General features: G+C 40.4%; 1 protein-coding gene across 1 annotated transcript in view; it reads left to right on the top strand.

Annotated features, from left to right (window-relative positions):
• ddx10 (DEAD-box helicase 10) overlaps positions 1-23,269 on the top strand; it is a 168,622-nt gene that overhangs the window by 126,342 nt on the left and 19,011 nt on the right. Inside the window, 1 exon segment of the mRNA NM_001102681.1 lies at positions 2,200-2,256. Coding sequence (NP_001096151.1) covers positions 2,200-2,256 — 57 coding nt within the window.

Raw genomic sequence — 23,269 nt, 5'->3', positions numbered from 1 at the left:
CAGGCACATAGCTGCCTTTATTACAGGAATAATGGAGGTCAGCTTTCAAAATACACACTGATATATGGAGTGGGCACGGTATCATGTCCTGCATTGTCACTGGCCCGCCATATGGCTGGCTGTCCTGCCTATAAAAAGACAAGGGAGTGGCATCACACAGCAGAATATTGTATTGAAGGAAAACTATACCCCCAGAATGAATACTTAACCAACAGATAGTTTAATATGTTAAGTGGTCTATTAAAGAATCGGTAAATATTGCCCTTTTACATCTTTTCCCTTGAGCCACCATTTTGTGATGGTCGGAGATCACATGACCAGAAATGATGCAGCTCTCAATGTAACAGGAAATAGTGTGGGAGCAAAAGACAGAACTCTGTCCATTCATTGGCTCATCTGACTTAACGTATATGTGTTTGTTTGTGCATACTGTGAATTATATGATCCGACGAGGTGGACCTTAATTCTTAAAAATGGCAATTTTCTATTTATGAAAGTATATTTTTATGAAAATGGTTTATTTAGATGAAGTAGGGTTTTACATAGGAGCTGGTTTATGCAATATATTTTATGGAGACCTACATTGTCGGTGAGTATAGCGCAGTCGCCAAAGCTCCAAATTCTTTACATGCACAATGTCCAGCTCGCTGGAGAAGAAGTTACTTTTTACCTTAAAGCTTTGCATTTTCATGGAATATTTTATGTTCCCCTGTTCTTGGGTTTCCCAGCCTTTATCAAAGGGAGGCTGCAAAGCATTGATGTAGGGCCTGATCTGGAGATAAGGTTAAAATCTGGGGGTTAATATGATGTTTATGATGTTATTGGAGAATCCCAGAGTGATCGTGAGGTGACTGTTGTGACAATGTTTTTATAGATTGCTAGTGGTTAAGGATACCATGATAAATTGTTGGGTTGCTGTTGAGGCTTGAGCCCAAAAAATTTGCAAATTCTTACCTTTAAACTGTAATGCACGCTGTTTGTAAGGCTGTGGGCACTATACTTATTCCCCTGACTGATGCTGAACTGCCAGGGATTACTTAGATGAACTTGGTAGTATAGGAGTTGTTGGTAATGTGGCTACCATAAACCCACAAAACGTCTTGCTGCTGTGCACCCTGTCTTTCTACCCAGAGCCAACATTCAGTGGGCAATGCCAGTACAATACATCATGCCACTACCAGGTGTCACCCATCACTATGATCCTTCCTGCAATGTCAGCATTAATTCCATGATGCCTCACCTCTAACCTGATCTAGGTACATCAGAGTGAAAGCTGTTGGGTGACTACCAACCTTAATGTACTCTTTGGTATGAAACAAACAAGGCAAAGTGTAGGAGCCATGCTGTCTCCATAAGTAATTAAAAACACAATCACATGTTACCGCGAGTGGTCTTTCTCTTACATTTTGACATTTTTGAGTGACTTCTTAATCCCACATATATTATGAAATGTTGTCTTACTGCTGAATTACTTTTTAATATTTTTATTTTGTGATGGTATTATTATTATTATTATTAAAGGATACAGATCTGTTGGGAGGGAAATGGGAAGATTGAAAGTGACTCCTGCAGGTCAGGATTGACTTCCCAGGTCCATAATGAACAGCACCAGTCAGTAGAATTTCTTTCATAATAAAAGGCCTTTTTTCCATCTTGGCCAAAAACTGGACGGTGCCAGCAAAGTTTCAGGCCCCAACTGGCCTTTTTTCAGGCTGGTTGAATTCCCAGTACAGACCTTCCTGGATCCTTGGTGGCATCTTGGGCTACTCTAGTTTGTTCCCTACTGAGACTCTTGTAGTCTTTGCTAGGTGCAGCTTGAAGGCTGTTTGAGAGTTCCACCTGGCAGGAAAAAGACATGAATTGTTTACTGAGTACCATCTATCAATTTCAATTCATCACACAGCATAAGGAAAATAAATAGGTTGTTAATAATATGAAAAAAGGTTTTGTTTGATTAGGTTCATGAAATTATAGCCAAGCATGCGTGCTGCCTTTTGACTTTATTTTACTGCCAAATGTCACATTGGGCGGGGGTCCAAAAAGTGATGGTACAATACAGTATTTTCCCTAATTCTATCAGTATTTATTTGCAATTGTGTTACCTTCTTTATTTTAAGCCCGCTTGGTATTACTGTAATGACTAATAGTAAGATTGATGCTGTGTGCTTTTTTTAACATACATGTATCATCTGCTTTTAGGAGAAGAGGCTGAAAGAGAAGGCAGCCAGAAGAGCAGCCAACAAGAAAGAATCAGAGGTAAGAGCAGTTCTCTTCATCCGGGTCCTCTCCTTAAGACTGGCCTCTAGCTGGTGTTACTTCTTGCAACTCATGGAGTAACTAGGACAGCAGTTTAAGCTTCAGTTCCGCAACAAACAGGCCAAACATCTTTATAGCTGGTTGGTTGGAAGATTTACGGCATAATGATCGCAAAGACCAGAGCTTTACCTACTGGTTAAGAATTACCATATATATTAATAACACATAATAATAGGCCAAAGATGTATCCAGTCTAAATCTAGTTTATGGTCACTCATTGGCAATAAGGCAGTGTAACCTTTTATATTTTTTTTTAGTTCCCTGAAACATAGATGGAGCACCTGTGCTTCCAATAAATGAAATAATTGACCCCCATTTTAATTTGAGAAGGAGATGGACTCTTCTCCTTGTGGATTTTACAGTAGGTTAGAGCTCACCCAATTGGAGGAGTTCTATATTGCACACAATGCATGGGGTGAATTCTCCAGTTGGCCAAGAAGCACCAGAAACCCCAGAACATGGTAGGGCAGCCTGTCATGGGAATGTGCATGTCACCACTAGTATCAGCACATACATTTTTCTGTTGAAATCTTCCAGTCACTGCTAGCCATTGGCAGAACCCATTCAAGTAAATGCCCTTGACAAACGCCAGTGGCAAATATGTCACAAGCCTTCCAGTGCTCCAAGCTGTAATCATGAATTTAATAAAGTCTCTCTTTCTCTGGAAAAAAGGATTTGGTTGGAGAGTCCTAAACCTGCACCGTGTGGTGTTGTGGCAAGGAACTTACTTGTGTAGCAATCGCAGAGACCAAACTGTACTGCTTTATATTTATCTCATATATTACAGCAAATGTGTGTGTTTGTATTGTTAGACATTCACCTTTTGTCCCATTACCTTTCATGCACAAAAGTGTTTTTATGACTTCATCTTCTCCATTGCCTCCTGATGAACTATTACTTTGCTTCATGGCTTCCTTGGTGTTGCTTATTCCGTATCCTGATCTTTAACAGCGAGTTCTGGATTCCAGTTGTAGGACTGCCCATACAAACAATTCCCAGGCAATGCCTACGTATGGTTTATTGTTCCATCGCACTTTCAAAAATTCAGATGGAAGTCATCAAGCTGCATTTTTCATAAGTCATTGTTTTAAGAGAAAATTTTAGTTTCCTGGTAATTCTGTTCTGGGACAGATGGGATGTCAAGCTCACAGCTGTTGTATAGTGCAACTCCCAACAACCTGTGTTGCGGAAGAGATGGGAGCTTTAGATCAAAGCAGCCAGAGGGTCATAACTGACATCTGTGTATCAAAACATATTTATTACATAAAGATAACACACTAACTGAGGTAGAAGGAAGACAACAGGTTTTTCCACATTTAATGGCATTCAGAATTTAGCTTTCTTTTATACAGAAGGAAACAGAACAACCCTTTTTCAAGGTAATGTTTGCCCCAAAAATGTGGTAATATTCTTTCCTGACTCAGAGAACAATGAGGCCATTTTCTGGTACAGGTATAGGATCCCTTATCTGGAAAACTGTTATCCAGAAAGTTCCAATATACGGAAAGGCCATCTCCCATAGACTCCATTATAAGCAAATAATTCTAATTTTTAAAAATGGTTTCCTTTTTCTCTATAATTATAAATCAGAACCTTGAACTTGATCCCAACTAAGATATAATTAATCCTTATTGGAGGCAGAACAGCCCTATTGGGTTTATTTAATGGTTAAATGATTCCCTTTTCTCTGTAATAATAAAACAGTACCTGTACTTGATCCCAACAAAGAAATAATTACCCCTTATTGGGGCAGAACAGCCCTATTGGGTTTATTTAATGTTAACATGATTCCCTTTTCTCTGTAATAATAAAAGTACCTCTACTTGATCCCTACTAAGATATAATTACCCCTTATTGGGGGCAGAACAGCCCCTATTGGGTTTATTTAATGGTTAAATGATTCCTTTTCTCTGTCATAATAAAACAGTACCTGTACTTGATCCCAACTAAGATATAATTACCCCTTATTGGGGGCAAAACAATCCTATTGGGTTTATTTCATGTTTAAATTATTCCCTTTTCTCTGTAATAATAAAACAGTACCTGTACTTGATCCCAACTAAGACATAATTACCCCTTATTGGGGGTAGAACAGCCCTATTGGGTTTATTTAATGGTTAAATGATTCCCTTTTCTCTGTAATAATAAAACAGTATCTGTACTTGATCCCAACTAAGATATAATTACCCCTTATTGGATGCAGAACAAGCCTATTGGGTTTATTCAATATTTAAATGATTTTTAGCAGACTTAAGTTATGGGTCCCGAGCATTCTGGATAACAGGTCCCATACCTGTACAATAATGTGCTTATACAATTATTGTATAGCGTGGGTGTAAACTGGCTGATAAAACCTGCAGATGGACCAAATGTTGCCCAAATAAAGGTGGACATATCGGCAAAAAAATCAGCTTGTTACACTTGATAGAGCCATACAACAATATTTTCTCATGGAATTAAAATCTGACCCTTTGTCTTTGGACAGAACAAATGACATTATTACTAATGCTGGAAGTGTATTTTAAGGCTTCTCTGCCCAGTTCTATCACTTTGACCACACTGAGCCATACCATAGCACTGAGCAGGGGCGGGACACTTGCATCAGTAAATTATACTTTTGCTGTTCTGTGCAGCCCCCGCCCAGACAGATCAAAGGAGGGCAATCCTGGCACAAAGTCGTGATATTAGTAGTGTAAAAATGGGTATTGATAACAATCTGTATCAGAGTTGCTGTTAGAAAATTAAAGATAAACCACACAAGCATCTTTAATGTTTGATAGGAAAGTAAGTGTTGGAGCAGGAATGGCGGTGGCTGGAGGTGGAGCAGAGAGTGGAGGCGGCTGGGTGGTGGGCCCTTGAGTTGGGTACTTGCTCAGCCCTGGGTACCCCAAGCTGACTATTTTAAGTATATCCTGAAAGCATGAACCCTTGGAGTAAAATGTTATTGATGTAAAAAACAATGAGTGAGCGATGAGTCAGCTTGCCGGATGGTCTGTACATTTTATTTGCCTTTACATTCTGCCAAACAGCAATTTAAGGTAAATATAGTGTAGGCTCAATCAAGCACTTCCATGGTTTTAGTTTGTAATAACCTACATTTATTTTGCTGGTTACATTTCTTATAGTATAACAAGTGTTCTAAAACATTTGCCAGTTACCTATGCCACAGTCTGTCTTGGCTGTCAGTGGAAGGGATATATTTTCTGTGCTTATGTGTGCCGGCAGTCTAGAGATCTAACACTCCTTAGAAAGCCTGTAGTTCATTGTCACTTTCTGTACAGAGTGCCTGAGACAACACTGCTGTAATAATCTATACAGTGCTTCTTAAATGGGACATGATCACTCTGTCATACAAGCCTGAGAGGCTGAAGAGCACTTTGTCTCCTTCCCAAGGATTGGAGACTGCAGTTATACGAATCCTGACAATCCAAATGAGCTTGGCAGTTTTATACTGCTTTCATTGATTGACATTGAGGTGTCTAACTAGTCTGTTTTTTCACTGGGGAGAATGGAAAGGTACATACTAAGTAGGGATGCACCAAACCCACTTTTTTGGGATTAGCCAAACCCACCCTGAAGGATTCAGTTTTCCCTGACCATTTAACCCTTTCTGAATGCTTATTTAGGCTAATTGAGATTTAGATTAGGACTCTGTTCGGCCGGTACCATGGATTTGGCCGAGACAGAATCCTTCAAAAAAAAAAGCCTGGATTCAGCCAGAATCCCGAACAGAATCCAGCATTCGGTGCATCCCTAATACTAAGTAACTTAGATATCTAAGCATTCTAGCACTGGAATGACTGAGAATCTCCCCATTACTACTCAGTAATGCAAACAATAGATTTTGTGGGACACGCTCCTCTGGCAGAAAATTGTGACGTCAAACCCTGCCCCCCTGCCCGTGGTTAGCCATGGCAAAAGGTGACAACCCTAAACATTAGTTGACTGTCCTCAGCCTCCCTTCAGCCTGCATCCTCCCAATCCCACAATTCCCTGCACACCTGATGTCAATAAGGAAAGGAACAGTGCAATGCATTGTGGGTTATGTAGTTCCTGCATGCTGTCTGTAAGCTGTTGAGAAGTTTGTAACATAAATTTTTTAGTCCCTCCTCCCCTGGCAGAATTTTAAATGATGCAGAAATAGAAGAACTGTTTTACAGCTAAATACTTTTTAATGGAACAGATTACAGTTATATGTAAAGTAGGGGTTAATCTGTTTTGGCTCAGAAGCCAGAGTTCCCCTTTAATTCTGTAGGAACTACCACAGTCGGCAGCAGGCATCCAAAACAAATGCTTATCAGTCCTTGTATATTTTTGTACATTTTTAAAGAGGCGATAAGCCAACCCGCAAGGATGTTGCAATCGTTTAATGATTCACTTTCTTAATAATAGCTTATGGATTAAAGTGATTATCATTGCTTATAAAGAGTTGGCTTGTTGGCTGTCCCTTCTTAGAACTGAATCCCACGCAAGGCAATCCATGAACGGACATTAATGTAGATATCTGGTTTCTGCAGTTACCATAGAGCTGTAGATCAAACACAGTTGGAATTTTTTTTTTTATAGTTTTTGAATTATTTGCCTTCCTCTTCAGGTCTCAAACAGGGGTCACTGACCCCAGCAGCCAAATAAGTATTCCTCTGTGAGGCTACAATTTTATTGTCATTATTACTTTTCATTACTTACCTGGCTGTTTTTTTAGGTCCTCCTCTGTTCATATTCCGGTCTGTCTTTCAAACCACTGCTTTGTTGGTAGGAAAAATTGGACCCTAGCAACCTGATAGCTGCTGAAATTCCCAAACCTGGGAGCTGCTGGACAAAAAACGAAATAGTTCAATAACTGCAAATAATAAAAAATGTAGACCAATTGCAAGTTATCGCAGAATAGCATTCTCTACATCAGGGATCCCCAACCTTTCTTACTCATGAGCCACAGTCAAATGTAAAAAGGCTTGGAGAGCAACGCAAGCACCATAAAAGTTCATGGAGGTGCCAAATAAGGGCTGTGATTGGCTATTAGGCAGCCTCTATGCACCCTATCAGCTTACAGGGGGCTTTATTTGGTAGGAAATCTTGTTTTTATTCAACCAAAACTTGCCCCCAAGTCAGGAATTCAAAAATAACTCCCTGGTTTGGGGGCACTGAGAGCAACATCCAAGGGGTTGGGGAGCAACATGTTGCCCCTGAGCCACTGGTTGGGGATCACTTCTCTACATCATACTAAAAGATAATAAATATAAAGGTGAACAACCCATGTAAGAAAAATATTTTTTTTTGTTACTTCCTGAGCTAAACAGGAATAAAGGGGGATTGAAGACACTCCACGTTTGTAACGTTTTGCTTCAAGCGATCTAGATAATCAGATTTCCAGTGCATGGGTTATTTGCCTTCATAAAAACAGTCACAACAAAAGGGAGGGGATTGTTTATACAGAACATTATCTCTAGTTTAACTTAATGGAGAAGGAAAGTTAAAATCAAGAGGAAGAGGATTGCCAGTAATTTGGGTAATTGGCTAACATGTACCCCAGAATTTCCCATGTTTCATACTCTTGCAGCAGCAGCTATTCAGTACTGTCCATTCCCCATTCTCTCTGCTTGAGATTTGGGAACTAGTTTCAAGCAGCAAATCACTGTGAAGCCCCACCAGTTTGCTTTTTATCCTATCCCTCCCAATCCCACAGGGGGTACAACCAACTCGTCCTTAACTTCTAAAGGTTTGGGTTATATTGTCTATTGATTTTCCATTAGCCGCCCAGGCTTTGAAGTGTTACCCATGTATTTATCTGATCAGTCAAAAGCAAAATAATTGCCTTCCATTCCAAAATGTGAATGCTATAGTTTAGCCCAGGCATTTCACACCTCTGCTGATCTGCTTAGAGTTTATGGAAATGACTATACTAATGAGCTGTGTTAACATTAAGTAAAAAAAAAGGTTGTGTCACATGAACATGTAAATCAGTGTTAAATATACAAACCTTTCATTTCTTTTTTTAGCTTTTCCTCAAAGTGAACCTAATTACTAGCGGATGCGGTAACAGCAATGATTCGTGTCAGCCTCGCAGCATACAAACCAATTTATTTAGAGGGTTGATCTAAGCAAAAGAAAATGCTCTTTATTAAGCTTCTTTATTAGATGTAGCATTTTCTACTGTTTAGAAGAAAAGAACCTTGCTGATCCTTGGGTGACTCCCATTTATTTACAGAAAGCAGAGGGGCTTCAGGTCACAGGAGGAGGTGGCACTCGGCTCCCAGTGGGGAAATATCATGGGTTGCACGAATTGCCAAGCAGGCTGTCTCATAGTCACAAAGCTTCCAGGGAAGTGGGTGGATAATACTAACCGTTCAGTGGAATTTTGGCAGATACAATAAGAAATATCCACTCAAATAAGACATCTTGGAATGAGCGTTGAGTTTAGGGTTGCCACCTGTTTTGGTTTTGACATGAACAATTCATTTTTTTCTTAGGCCTGTTTGGTTTTCAGCCTTGGGAAGCCCAACTAATAAATAAGAAATGAGACATCTCAGTTTTTCAAAGGGCTTTCCCCTCAAAACTTTCTATCCAGTTGAAAACATTGAGAAAACTGGTCAGAAATCCAGCCAATTGTGTCTAAGTGATACAATAACCCCACCCTAGCAAAATAAAACCACCCAACATCATTGTGTCTGCCCCGATGTCATCATGCCCAACCCCAGTTCCATCGGATGAATTAAAGGAGTGAAGGGCTTTAGAAACATAAATAATTAGAAGGATTGAAAGAGGAGAGCAGAAGACGTAGAGAAGCGGTTCTTAACCTGTGGGTCGGGACCCCTTTGGGGGTCGAACAACCCTTTCACAGGGGTCGCCTAAGACCATGGGAAAACACATATTTCCGATGGTTTTAGGAATAATTTTATGGTTGGGGGTCACCACAACATGAGGAACTGTATTAAAGGGTCGTGGCATTAGGAAGGTTGAGAATCACTGACGTAGAGTGAAGAAGGGGCATATGGGGAGAAAGGGTAAGATTAGGTTTTCAAATTCCTAACAATTCTTGTTTGTTGGGCAACCATCTGTCTAAGGACACCATACTTTGTTGCACACACGAGGTTGAGATGGTTTGGGTGTTGTGTATTTGGGAATACATTTGCCAAGGGCACCATATTTTAGTAAATTGTTTGTATTGTCCAGAGATTTTGAAGGGAGCTGCTAGCTTTTCATATAAATATACTCTCCCTAGCCTCTTCTCTCCAATACGCTTTTTAACTGCCAAATCTCTGCAGAAATTGGCCCTTAAGGTGGGCTTTTAATGGTCTGTAGGAGAGCAAATAGACATTATTGCCTAATTTCATGTTAATTGACCTTTAGTCTGATCACCCAATATGTTTTTTTCCATGAGATCCTTTCTTTTTATGTTATCTTTTCTTAACATTCTACTTGACATTAATGCTCTACCCCCTGAACGAAGTCCCAATAAAGGAGAAGGAGAGCTTCAATCACTGGCAGCTGCCCAATGTTAGACACCCCCAATTATAGCAATGAATTTCCTGACAAGGTTCTTTAATAGGTCACTTAAAAGAGAATGCAAGTCAAAATGTAAAAAGCATACTGCCCAATAGTCCTCCTATTGTTTAGTAAAAACGCCACACTTTTGGCTCGCCTAATCAAATATTTACTCAGTCACACTTACTTCACATTTTCTAGAACAGGCAGCCATCTCTAAAAAGGTATTCTCCCTTCCTTTCCCTCCTTGCTTCATACTGCACATATGTGTCATTCCCTCCCCACCTCCCCTCTGCCAGATCCGCTTCTGATTGGCTGGTGGGCATGTGTAGCTCAGAACAGGAGACAGGATCAAGTTATACACATGCTCAGAGAATAGGAAGGCTGCCGCTGGCACCTACAGGAGGGGGAGAGAGATTTCAGTGATGTCACTGTAGGCTTCACACTGCTGTAGGCTGCCAGCACCATATCTCAGAGAAGCAAGCAGGGATCTGGGAATTTAGATGTGCAGTAACTACTTAAAAAGAATGCCTTTAGACTTACTTTTAATTAATATTAACCTTTCATTGTCTTTTAACATGATTTAAACTATCTGTTTGTTAAATATTAATTCTGGGGTATAATTATATACATTGTGAAATTAGAGATCATTTCCAGAATTAAACTCTTCATAATAAAAAAATCGAGACCCGACATGTTGAACAGACTTAGTGGCTGGTTCTGGGAAGTGAGAAATGTGTCACTTGGCGCTGGGATGGAGATTGTCTGAGGGATACCATGGGAACAAAGCCTGACAGCTTAGCAAAGAGGCTGCAGGAGATGGTGTGACACAGGCTCTTATGAATTTCAAAAGATTTCAGAACTGCTCAGTCCCCGTGTCGTTATCTTTAGTAAGATTTTATATATATATATATATAGATTTGTCTTCAAGGGAACCTGCCTTTGTTAAGCTTGGGGACAATTTTGCAGGGGATGGTACTGCCAGGTTTTTGTGATGAGCAGGAAGGAAGAGAATAACAGATCCTTGGCAGATGGTTTAATCCTGAACAAAATCTTCATTAGTGGTGTTTGCTAGTGAGACCGGTACAGACTGCACCTATGTTAGTGCTGCGCAGGAAATCTCTAGGTAGTACAGCTTAACTAAAGATTATTTATTTCCCATATTGCATGCCTAATGTCTGGCCGGGCATGAAACAAAGAGGTAAAACTCATCCTCAATTTTCAGGGAATGACATTAGGCCTCATTTGAGAAGCCAAAGCAGCATTCCTACTATATCCTATTCTATATACCTACTATGTATACCTACTCTATATACCTATATTGTATAACCACTCTATATTACTACTATATATACCTACTCTATAGTCCTACTCTTTATACCTACTATATAAATGTACCCACTCTATATTACTACTATATATACCTACTTTATAGTCCTACTCTTTATACCTACTATATAAATCTACCCACTCTATATTCCTACTATATATACCTACTCTATAGTCCTACTCTTTATACCTACTATATAAATCTACCCACTCTATATTACTACTATATATACCTACTCTATATACCTATTTTGTATAACCATTCTATATTCCTAATATAAATACCTACTTTATATACCTATTTTGTATACCCACTCTATATTCCTACTATATATACCTACTCTATAGTCCTACTCTTTATACCTACTATATAAATGTACCCACTCTATATTCTTACTATATATACCTACTCTATATACCTATTTTGTATAACCATTCTATATCCTTTTATATATACCTACTCTGTATACCTACTCTATATTCCTACTATATATACCTCAGGTATCCAGTGCTCCTCAGGCTAATAATCTATTGTGTATATCTGCTACCCTGAGCATTTTACACTCTTTATCATGTCAAATTATCCTCTTTTTAAAAATATAGATTGACATAATTTATAAAACTACTCCATTCATTTGAGCTATTCCATTTCCTGGCTACTGGAAACTAGCACTAGGCTGGTTATATACTGATGCACCCAAGCTGCCTGCTGTGGTGCATGGGAGTTTTATATCTTTAAGGGCAGTGGCACACGGGGAGATTAGTGGCGTATGCCATCCCACCGGCGATTTACATTCTAGCTGGGGCAATGGCGTTGCAGGGAGATTAGTCACCCACAATAACGAAGATTTGTCGCAGTAGAACCTAGTGTAGCCATTGTGCTGTGTGGGCATAAAGAGCATTGACGATCTACTTCCATCTTTTCTGAACACATTGCTTTTCTGATTATGAAAACATTCCCTTTCAGGGCAAGTATTGTGTTGGGGTGTAGATGTGAGGGTGGAAAGTGTGGGCTGAAGGCTCAACTTCACGTGAATGAAACACAGGTCTCTAAACACGATGCCTTTTGGAATGGAAGTCGGTCATAGGCAGAGAACAATAAAGATTTTGCCTCCCCCCAAAAAAGGTCACCTGCTATATAAATGTAATTATATACTCTCCAGTGGAAGCCTTCTACTGAATGTCTCTCCAACAAAAATGTATCCTCCGACCCTCAAAGGCTTAACTTATTTTTAAGCAAAGTTAAGTGATCCTTACCATTAGGCTAGCCTACTGGAATTGACTGCTGCCAGGCCAGAACTGGGATTCAAGATAAGCCCTGGCATTTCATGTACACAGATGCCCAAACAGCCTCCCACAGGCCCAATTAATAGCGACTGTTTATGGCATCTCACAGCAGCCCCTCTGTCATTGGCCAGAATCCACAGATTGCCAGTCTGGGTCTGACTGCCGCAGACTAATTTGATTGAACTAGAATCACAGGACTGGAACATATTTCACCACAGTATCAAATTTGATTTTTTACAACAATTATTATTATTGTATGTTCTGATCGTTGCTCTAGAGTTTTTGTTTTGTCTTTCTGCAGTTAAACATCTACGTAGGATCTGCCATAGCAAGTCTATATAGACACAACTAGAAACTGCATACTCAGGGCTTTGCTTTGGAGGAAGGAAGTAGTGATGTGTGGGTCAGTTAAAACTCAACCTGCACTCAACCCTAACCCACAAAAAGTTGCCATTGTAGGACCTGTACTCAACCCCTACCTGCGTCTTTCTGTTCTTTACACTACTTCTGCACACACCTTAGGTTCCAAGACACCTTCAGGAGCTGAGAAAGAATGCACTTCTGATGTCTGACCTGCTCCCAACCCGAACACACAATGGTCACCCAAATTTCCACCTTATCCCACCTGACCCAAGTGTTAAACCACACAACACTATTAGTCCTCTTTTCTGGCAAGCGTTTCAGCGAGCAGTAGGTGTAATGGAACATTTATTTCTTCTGAGAGAAACTCCCTATATTGTGAGATATTTTTCACTTTCACAGCAATACATAAATACACAATACAAAAGTTCTCTGGCCACTTGCATCATGAATTAGTGGAAATGGAATTGTCGGCATTCTCACGCTCCCCATAGATACTATGGTAACACGTTTAATGCGCTGTAGGGACCATAAATCTAAGGTGGACATTTGTAGGCTTCCAGGTTTAATGATTCTGCCTGCTATCATCTGTAACCTTGGAAACTTTCAAATGCCACATTTCTTAAAAGTGCAAATTGGACTTCGCAGGACCGTAATCTTTTTTTGGACTTGATGAGTAATTTCTCATTAAGCAATGCCCTGCATGAAGTGCCCTTCCGCAGACTACGTTCATTCCTAGCTTAGCGTTGGCGTCTGCAGGGCATAGTGCATCAGAAGTGACGTGTCTGTAGGAGTGTTTGCAAGGGGTTATGCTACTGAAATGTGCTCTCTACAGATTTGTGTGTGTGTGGGGGGGTCTAATCAGGGTGCCTTTTAGAAAGGTCAAGTTAACCTGTAAATGCAGAAACCTTTGCTGGCAGAACACACAGCGCTATATCTGTTTCATTTAATATGGACTCTGCAGCCTCTCAGATAGAGTTCCACTGATTCCAGTTAGCATGGGAAAGCATGTATTTTTAATCCTAATATTGGCTATAAACTTTTAAAAGATCACAGAAGAGTCACAGAAGAACAGGATTTTACAGGAAAATAAAATAGATACCAATATCGCAAACTAATAGTGTACAGGAGCTGCCTGCCACTTTTTTGGATGTAATCTATTTATATTAACAAGATCATGTGAATTATATCCTTATAAACAGTGCTTAGTGATGTAATCCGTTATAATTGGTGCTTAGTGAAATTTGTGTATTATAAAAAAATAATGTACCCCCTATTGTAAAGTATAAGGTTATTAAAAGCCACCTTGAAGTTCCGTGACCTGTATAAAAGCACTTGGCCAGTCACCTTGTGCCTTTATATGGTCCTGGAAATCATCTGTGATGACTGTGAATATCCTTATATTTTACAATAGGGGGATACATAATTTCCTATATATACACATTTATTTTCTTTCTATGAAAGGAAGTGGCCGCTGCACCTTACCCAGCCCTTTTAGCTCCCACTATGCGCAGCTCCCTGATCTACGCTTTCCCTGCTCCTGTGATGTCATCAGCCTGGCCACGTTATGTTAATGCCCTGCTCCACTCCCTAGCTGGTTGCTAGGGTCCAAATTACCTTAGCAACCAGGGAGTGGTTTGAATGAGAGACTGATAAATGATTGGAGAGGGACTGAATAGAAAAAAGTTATAAAAGTAAGTAACAATTAAACTGTAGCCTCACAGAGCAATAGTTTTTGGCTGCCGGGGTCAGTGACCCCCATTTGAAAGCTACAAAGACTTTAGAGAAGAAGGCAAATAATTCAAAAACTATAAGAAATAAATAATGAAGACTAATTGAAGAATTGTTCATTCTATAATATACTAAAAAGTTAAATGAAATGTGAACCACCCCTTTAACCTGTGTGCACTTCCGGATGCTATTCCGTCACCCCCCAAATCACTAAGAAATAATAAGAAACATAAGGGCGTAAACTGGTCATTAAAAAATGTGCAAATAGGGAGTCAAGAATTTTTTTCCCCCTCTGAAGGTTGAACCTGATGCATTTGTGTCTTTTTTTTTTTTTTTTTTTTAACTGAACTCACTATGTTACTATGATAATTGGGGCTGATTTGTTAAATATCAAAGTGCTGGGTGCTCTGAGCAGTCACATACCGTTCTGCTCTATGGGATGCTGCTCATCACCTGTTTGTATTGCAACTTCCCAATGAAAAGGATTAGGACAATTATTTTCTACATCGATACCGGTTTGAATAGCCCATAAAAGAGACTGTCCTAAAGAAACCCAAAATCACTAGATAACCCTTAGACAGTACAGTGCTGCACAGAATGCATCTCTCAGTAAAACTATAAGGGTGATTTATTAAAGCCTGGTAAATTTATTTTACCCGTAATTGCTTTTAGCATATCCTTTCATCTGCTAGAGTTCCATGTACAGTGGAATTACATGTATCACATGCAGTTCAATTTGCTTCAGGAATCTGCCAATAAAGCAGCATGGGGGGACGTGTGGCAGTCGATTTCCTGTCTGACGGTTACATCTCCCCGAAGGTGCTTCTAGTTGTCACAACGCAAGCGCAGCTATCGACAGTCACGCTTTTATGCTGATTTCATATGACACCACTTCTATCAAAACAAACCTGTTTAAAGAGACGACAGAGCTCTTGGATGTGACCTTCTCTCCAGCTGGGAGCGTGGAGCAGGGTTTCATATCTTTAAAGATTCACTTAAAGTCATGGGAGGCAGGATTCCCCCTTTACTCCCGCTCTTTGTACGACAAATAGGTTCTGAAAAGGGGAAGCAAGCCGAGCAAACAAAGTAACAGTCTCTTTTCTCTTTCATTTAATGTATTTATCTGTGATCTTCTGTGGCACATACAGCATCCCAGGGTTCTGGCTGCAGCTGAGAATGCTCCGAGTCGGAATAGGCTGGAATGGTTTCACCTTGGCTGAACACTTTCAAAGTCAGGCAGGTTGTATGAAACCGCTCTAAAGATTGGACATACATGGGAAGATCTTTGCCCGATTTGGACACACACTGGGCTAAATGAAACTGAGGGTTTAGCTCCTGGGGCAATAAAGGATCTTACAGTGGGCCCATGGAGACCTGTTGGGAGAGGATAGAACCAATATGCTAATGAAATCCACGTCCTGCAGGATTTTTTTTTGCATGCTCAGTATTTATATGTCTAATTTTCACCCAAACACGGGCCAATAACGTACCAGTTTGGTCAAGTGAATTGTGAGCCTTGTATCGCCTGTGTAAAGGTCCCCATACACCATAAGATCCGCTTGCTTGGCGATGTCGCCAGGCGAGCAGAACTTCTCCTGATATCCCCACCTACAGATGGGCGATATCGATGAGCCGATGCAGTCCCCGATCCGACTAGATTTTCTAACCTGCCCGATCGAGATCTGCCCGATTTCAGGCCAGATATCGGTCAGGCAAGCCCGACGGAAGTGCCGATACACGTGCCGATTAGCTGCTGAATTGGTCCAAGGGACCGTTATTGGCAGCTACTATCGGCCCGTGTATGGGGACCTTAAGGCCCACTTAAATGACAACAACTTACCTAGAAGAACAATTGACTGTATTGTGAGGTTTCGAGTTGCAGGCATTGAATTTATATACATCTCCAGAGCATTCGGCATGATTTGAGCCATGAAAATCCTTTGGTGATCACATAGGTTTGCCACATACTTGGTACTTTACCAGCCAGACCAGTAAAAAGACCAGTAAGAATGCCAATGTTATTAATAAAAAAGAAAAAAAAATATATAGGAAGGCTGCTTTTTTCTTGAAAAGGAAGCAGTCTGATGGCCACAACTGGTCAGTGATCTTCAGATTGAACAGCCCTGACTTTACTTATCTCCTTTGTGGGGTTTCTTACATTTAGGTGGCTAAACCAAACTGAAAGGAATTGGCATGGATGGCCATGGATAATGTTGGTTTGTTAGATAAGAATAGCTCTTCCTAAAGTACTGTTCTTTCCATTAATTGTGTTAGTTGCTAAGATAATTAAACTAAAATGAATGCAGTTGATCTGGAAGCACGTAATTCTGTATCAATTATAAATAAATATTTTGTGCTATTTTTGAGTTTGTAACTAATCGCCTTTAATGGAAATTGTCAAGTTACCTTTGGTTACAATTTTCCATTAATTACATTTTGAAAGCTTTCTTGGTGCCGAGCCAGAGCAGTTGGCAAGTTGAATTATAATCTCCATCATATTCCTTGTCAATTACTGTGTTTGCAACTGCTGACATCGCTATTTTATGGCTTTGGCACCATTGTCTGAAAAGATTCCAGGCTGTGAACGCTGCAGTGCTACTGGATTAAGTTTGGAACATATGTCCTACTAGCATATTGGCAGAACCCAGTATTGTTCTTATTAAAGTCTCTAGCTGATAAGCCACCAAGTAACAGATTGTAACGTTGGACTTAGTCACTTCCCCAGTGTATGGTGGCTCTCCCACCGGCCATGGCCTCAGTTCTCAAGCACTAAAATAAAATCTTTCATAGTCTAATTATAAATATTTTCTGATTATTGTGTGAAGTGTTTAAGATAGTTTTGGGTAAGTTTTGCTTTAGCTGGAGAATGGCAAAGAGGCAAGGCAAACTTTAACCAGGGGCGGCAAATAAGATTATCACCCAAATTTACCTCTCTTTTAATTGAAATTTCTGCTTTCTTAAGGTGATCATACACAGGCTGATAAAAGCTGCCGACTTGATCTTTCTGCTTATTGGCACGTGTATGAGGCCTACTGTCAGGCCTGCCAGACCCAATATCTGGACAAAAATCATCCAGATAGCAAACATTCAGCTATTTGCAAGGACAGCAAGCCTGTTGTTGCAGTCCTCATCCTCTAGCCCTATTTGCCCCTCTCTATGATAGGATCTTGGCCGATGGGCCCGCAATTGGATTCGCCTAATGTGGCCCCAGTGTGGGTTGCCAAATTGGGCCCAGATCCAAGGTCCCAAAACAGGCAAATCTGGCAGTGTATGGGCAGTTTTGTATATGGGAGCTCACTAGCATTCTCTAAATTTGCCCTCATCACCCTCTGATTCGAGAAGAACAGGCAGGAAGGGGCAGCACAGTAAGTGAACTGTCACTGGTGGGCTCTAAGTACAGGTTGTGCAGCCGGGGGCCTACCCCCGAGGTTCTGCGGGCAGGATACCCATTACTTTACTTTGCACTCTCAAATGCATCCTAGCCGTTTTTAAATGGTAATTTAGGTTGAAAAAAGTTGTGTGTTTATGCTTTCATTACTCATTTTCAAACCATTAAGCTTTGTTTTTAACCGGCAAACATCAACAGCCAATTCTCCTGATCTGTATTTGGGAACAGAATGCAATTTGGCATCAAACTGTGTGGGCTGACTTAAAAAATCTTACTGGCTGATGACTGCATTGGATCAGTCTGGGGCCCTATATTGTTCTGATGTAATTGGATAAGGCTGATAAGGCCCCCTTCCTAGGTGGCAATATTTTGCAGAAAACTCTTTTTTTTTTTTTTTTTTTGGAGAGCAGGCCAAATAAACAGATGTTTCATTGTATTCAAAGAAAAATTAAATATTTCCAAGACTTCCAACAAATGGAGGGAGTCTCAAATTATGGGAGCGGATATCCCTGTATAATGAAGAGCAAATCTCAGTTTATTCAGATCAGTTTATTGAAGTGCCATAGAAAGACAGTCGCCTAACACGTTTCATGTTCACATATTTATCATGCTGTATAAAAAGTGGAGTAAAACGTTACCGGTGATGTTGCTCATAGCAGCCAATCAGATGCTTTACTTTGGTTTTCTAAATGGTGAAATCTAATTGCTGATTGGTTGCCCTGGGCAACATCACCGGTAACACTTCACTCCATTTTTTACACAGCATTATAAATATACCCGCTAATCTACTTCTTAATGCTACATTGAAGTCAGCAGTGGGATAAATCAGGATCCATGATGACTGCTGATAAAATGTTGAGTTTACAGTTTTCTAAGCCATAAATGAGTTTGTAATTGCTGTATTTTAATGGAAAGAAAGGGGATACTTTGACTAGAAAATACCCTCTTCTTTTCCACACAAAAACATACAGGCACTTTAATAATTGGGTTCTGATTAAACTGAGCATAGTGTGTGTGAATGTGATATAGACCTTGGATGGTAAGCTCATCTCTGTAAAGCACTGGTGGAATATTAATAATGATAACCCCTGTTATATTCAGCCCTCTGGTTTAGTTCTCCGTCTGCTGATTGGATAGATTTTCCCCAGTGCCCTGCTCCCTTTGTCATTTAACAGAAGAATCCCCCCCCAGGACCCATATCATTTGCATTTTGTAAGAATAAATTGTTTTTATAGCCCTGGGAGTACTTCATTATCAATAGATATAAATGCTTATTTATATTATCTAAGAATTTTTACAATATACACAGTTTATTTAATTGTTTTGGGGGAAAAAAACCCTTGATGCTGATTTCTTTATTTAAAATGGATTTTTCCTCCTGGCTCAAATTATGCACATTTTTTTTTCCAGTACCGCAGCGTATTTTATGCTTTCCTTCTGGGAAACGTATACAAACAGAATTTAATTAAACTCCCTTTAGCGCACTTGCTCATTCCAAGGTTCCTAAGCAGATAAATGCAAATCTTCTGGGCTATGATTGCCTGCTCTCATCCAGTCCCCATAACTGGAGAAACCACTGAATGTTTGTTGGTGACAGTGGGAACAGCCAGCGTTTGGTGTTGCTGCGGCATCCCTGATTATTTATATGCTGTGTTTATTAAGAATAGTTCATTGGCTTATGTTAAATATAATCACTTCTGCTCCTTCTGTCAATTTAATTGATAACATTAAAAATTGTTAATTTGACCAGGGACTTGTTGACCATTGTGTCTGACCATTAAGCTGGCCATAGACGCACCGATAATATCGTACGAAACCTTGTTTCGTACGATATTCGGTGCGTGTATGGCAAGTCGGCGAGTCGACCGATATCGCAGGAGGCTGCTATCAGTCGACTCGCCGACCAGGTGGGTAAAGCTGGCCATACACGTGGCAATCTGACGATGTCAGATCCGCCACACACAGTCAGGGCTGAAACAGCAGATAAGGAGGTAGAAACAATAGGATTTCTACCTCCTTCTGCCGATTCAGCCCTGACGGCAGATTTTGGTCAGGCGCCTTCTATGGCGCCCGATCAAAATTTTCTAACCTGGCCGATCGGCGAGTCGTCCGATATCAGCAGCCTCCTGCGATATCGGTCGACTCGCCGACATGCCATACACGCACCGAATATCGTACGAAACGAGGTTTCGTACGATAGTATCGGTGCGTGTATGGCCAGCTTTAAAAGATTTTTATCGGGCGCCATAGAAAGGTGTCTGAAAGCAAAATCTGTCTTCAGGGCTGAATCGGCAGAAGGAGGTAGAAATCCTATTGTTTCTGCCTCCTTAACTGCCGTTTCAATCCTGAACGGTTTGTGGCAGATTGTACGATCTTTCGTGCGACCAATGGTCACATGAAAGATCTAAAATCTCCACGTGTGGGGCCACCTTTAGTCATACCATAAAAATCTGCTACTGAGTGGTCAGTGAGGTTACAATGGTCAGTGGCCAATTGCTATGTATTTGGCTATCCCTGTACTGAAAGTTTAATGTTCAAATTTCTACATTTTGTCCTAGTGTTTGACAAGATATTTTACAGATGTGGTCACTATATAGAATCTGGAAAGCTGACCACATGGTGGACCTTCTAATGTGCTATCATCAGAGGTTGGACCTTCAAGGGCATCCATCACCAAATGTTGGACCTTTAAGGCTGTCCACCATCAAAGGTTGGACCTTCAAGAGGCACCCTGACCAAAGGTTGGACTTTTAAGGGGAGACCTTGACCACCCATTTACAAGGGAACCCTGCCCAAAGTTTGGACCTAAAGGGGGAAAACTGACCAAAGGCTGTTGGGTTAAAGCAGTGGTTAGATCTAAAAAAGTACATGGGGTTATTCAGAAGCCATTTTCTGTCCAGACTGGTTGGAGATTTGGGAAAAGTAGAAGTGTCCATCAGTGCCCAACCTCACTAATGCTTTTGTGTCTGAATGAAAAGAACTCACACCAGCAATGGAAAGCCTTCCCAGAAGAGAAGGGGATGTTAAAAAGGAAAAGGGGCACCAACCTATTCAGTACTCTTGGTTTTAAAATAAGATTCTGACGTATTGGATGCTCTTCCATTCGCACCAAATATTTTGGACTCTTAAACATCCAGCACAAAACCCTTTTCAGCTGCAGTTGATCAGGGGATGCTGGGAGCTGTAGTTTATAGCGGCTGGAATGCTTGCTGTTCATAAGCACAAAGGGCAGAGTGCGCTTGTACTGAATGAGTTTTCAGGTGCCCATCCTGAATGCATTAGCAATGTTCCATACTCAGTAAATGTTTGTATTTCTGGATGTGATGCTGCATGTCTAGTAGTGAGCTGTGTACAGAAGTGCGTTACCCATTCTGATTAGATTTAAGTATGTTTGCACAATTCCCTGCCTCTGCACTTGATGAGCCATTGTTCAGTTTGCTTGGCTGCTCAATAAACACTAGCCTCAACAAGCTCCATTCAAAATATTTGTTTTTCATTATTATATTAAGGCCCTCTTTAAAAAAAAAAAAAAATATATATATATATATATAAGGTCCTTGCTGAGACTTTGATTGCTTTTTCTGGAAAGATGACCATATATCAAAAATCAGTTTATTTATCTGTCATTTTTTCTATAACCACTTTGGGTGCAGCGAGAGAGAAGCTGAATTCAATCCAATATCTGTTAAGTTGTACTGACCTGCCCTTTGCGGAGGAGCTATACCGCGCGCTCGCCAGAAAACAGCCTCTCGCTGCCTAATGTATTTTTTGAAGCTTGAATAAATGTTCTCATTAGATTTGCTGAAATAATGCCAGCGCTCTTACATGCAGCCCGAGCTCTTTCTGTGCTCTTTATTGCCCATGGACTGAGATGTGTGCTGTATCTGTACATGGAAAGAAAAGCTTTTTAAATACCATAGATTGTCCCAAGTAGTGTTTTGTGACATTTAATTTAATGTATAATAAATAATAATAGTCCATGGGAAAGCCTATGAAGCATATTACAATTTCCAGTAAAGTAGAGTCCTGCGCAGAACCAATTTTTCAGACCCAGACCAAACCCACATTTTTTACTTGCTTTGACCGCTACCCAACCCGCAACTGCCTTGTCCACAACCTGAACCCCATTACACTGACCATAATTAAACAGGAAGTGCTGTTGCTGCAAACAGGAAGTGACATCATCAGATGTTGGGGGGTAGAAAAAAAAGTAAATAAATGTTTAAAGCAGTAAAGATAATATAGGCAATATAAGAAATATGGATAAGACTCGCAACCTGGCGACCCACATTGATGCCCGCACTCAGATTGTAAGCTCTACGGGGCAGGGACCTCCTCCTACTGTGTCTCATACCACATGGCACTTATATATATATACATATATGTATTTATTGTATTTATTTATTATATCACTCGTCCTCCCTGTGTGTAATTTTGTATTCTGTAAGACTGTACAGCGCTGCGTACCCTTGTGGCGCTTTATAAATAAAGTTATACATACATATACATACATACATATGAACAATCTACCTACCCACTAATGGCAATTCTGCATTAAATGCCCCAGTTATTAAATAGACACTTCCTTTGTTCTGAGTCTTGTGAGTCTGTTTGTATGACGCCATTCTATTCAGTGATTTTCTTGCTGTATCTTTTCTTATAAAACCTTTATTTCATGTAATATGTTCCACCCATTGAGCGCAGAAATCCATTTAACAATTTGCGCCTCTGTACTGACGCATATTATAGATAGATGTATAAAAGGCAATAAAAGCAAACGTACTTTGACAAAAGATATAATATCTCCTGTTCTTACACGAGCAACTTTCCATAACGAGAAGCAGTGTTAGATCTTATTGCCGTTCCTTGCAACTGAACATAATATTCCCTATCAAAAAGGAACATTATTTTGTCAGCACCAGCTCTAATCATTTATGCACCAATCCCTTTCTAAAGGTTGGGAACCTATACAGGAGATACACCTGCTGTTACGTACCTGGCCCTTGCTTGGTTTGATTTTCGGGAGTTCTGCCTGGGTCATGGATCCCTGCTCGGTTTTTCAAATTAGGGATACTGGGTAGGACTCTGTTAGATTGACAGTGGTGATCAGCCAATCGCCATGTCATAATCTCGCCCCCAGTGTCATCAGCCATACCCCTGGCATCAATTGTCACACCCCAGTGTCGCCACTGCCCCGCCCGGATTTCCCAACTATAGACCCAATGGAGAGTTATAAATAAAACTTCCTATGCAGTGTTTATTATTGTAGTATGTCATAAGGAGAGAACATTTTATGGGTAGGGGGACTCTAAGAGCAGTTTCAATTTCAGGTGGCATTGTGCCAAACCACCCCAATTTACCCCTGTTGGCTGCTAT

This window comes from Xenopus tropicalis, chromosome 2 (genome assembly GCF_000004195.4).
Source record: "Xenopus tropicalis strain Nigerian chromosome 2, UCB_Xtro_10.0, whole genome shotgun sequence".
In the NCBI taxonomy this organism is placed as follows: domain Eukaryota; kingdom Metazoa; phylum Chordata; class Amphibia; order Anura; family Pipidae; genus Xenopus; species Xenopus tropicalis.
This window is presented reverse-complemented; position numbering and strand designations above follow the sequence as displayed.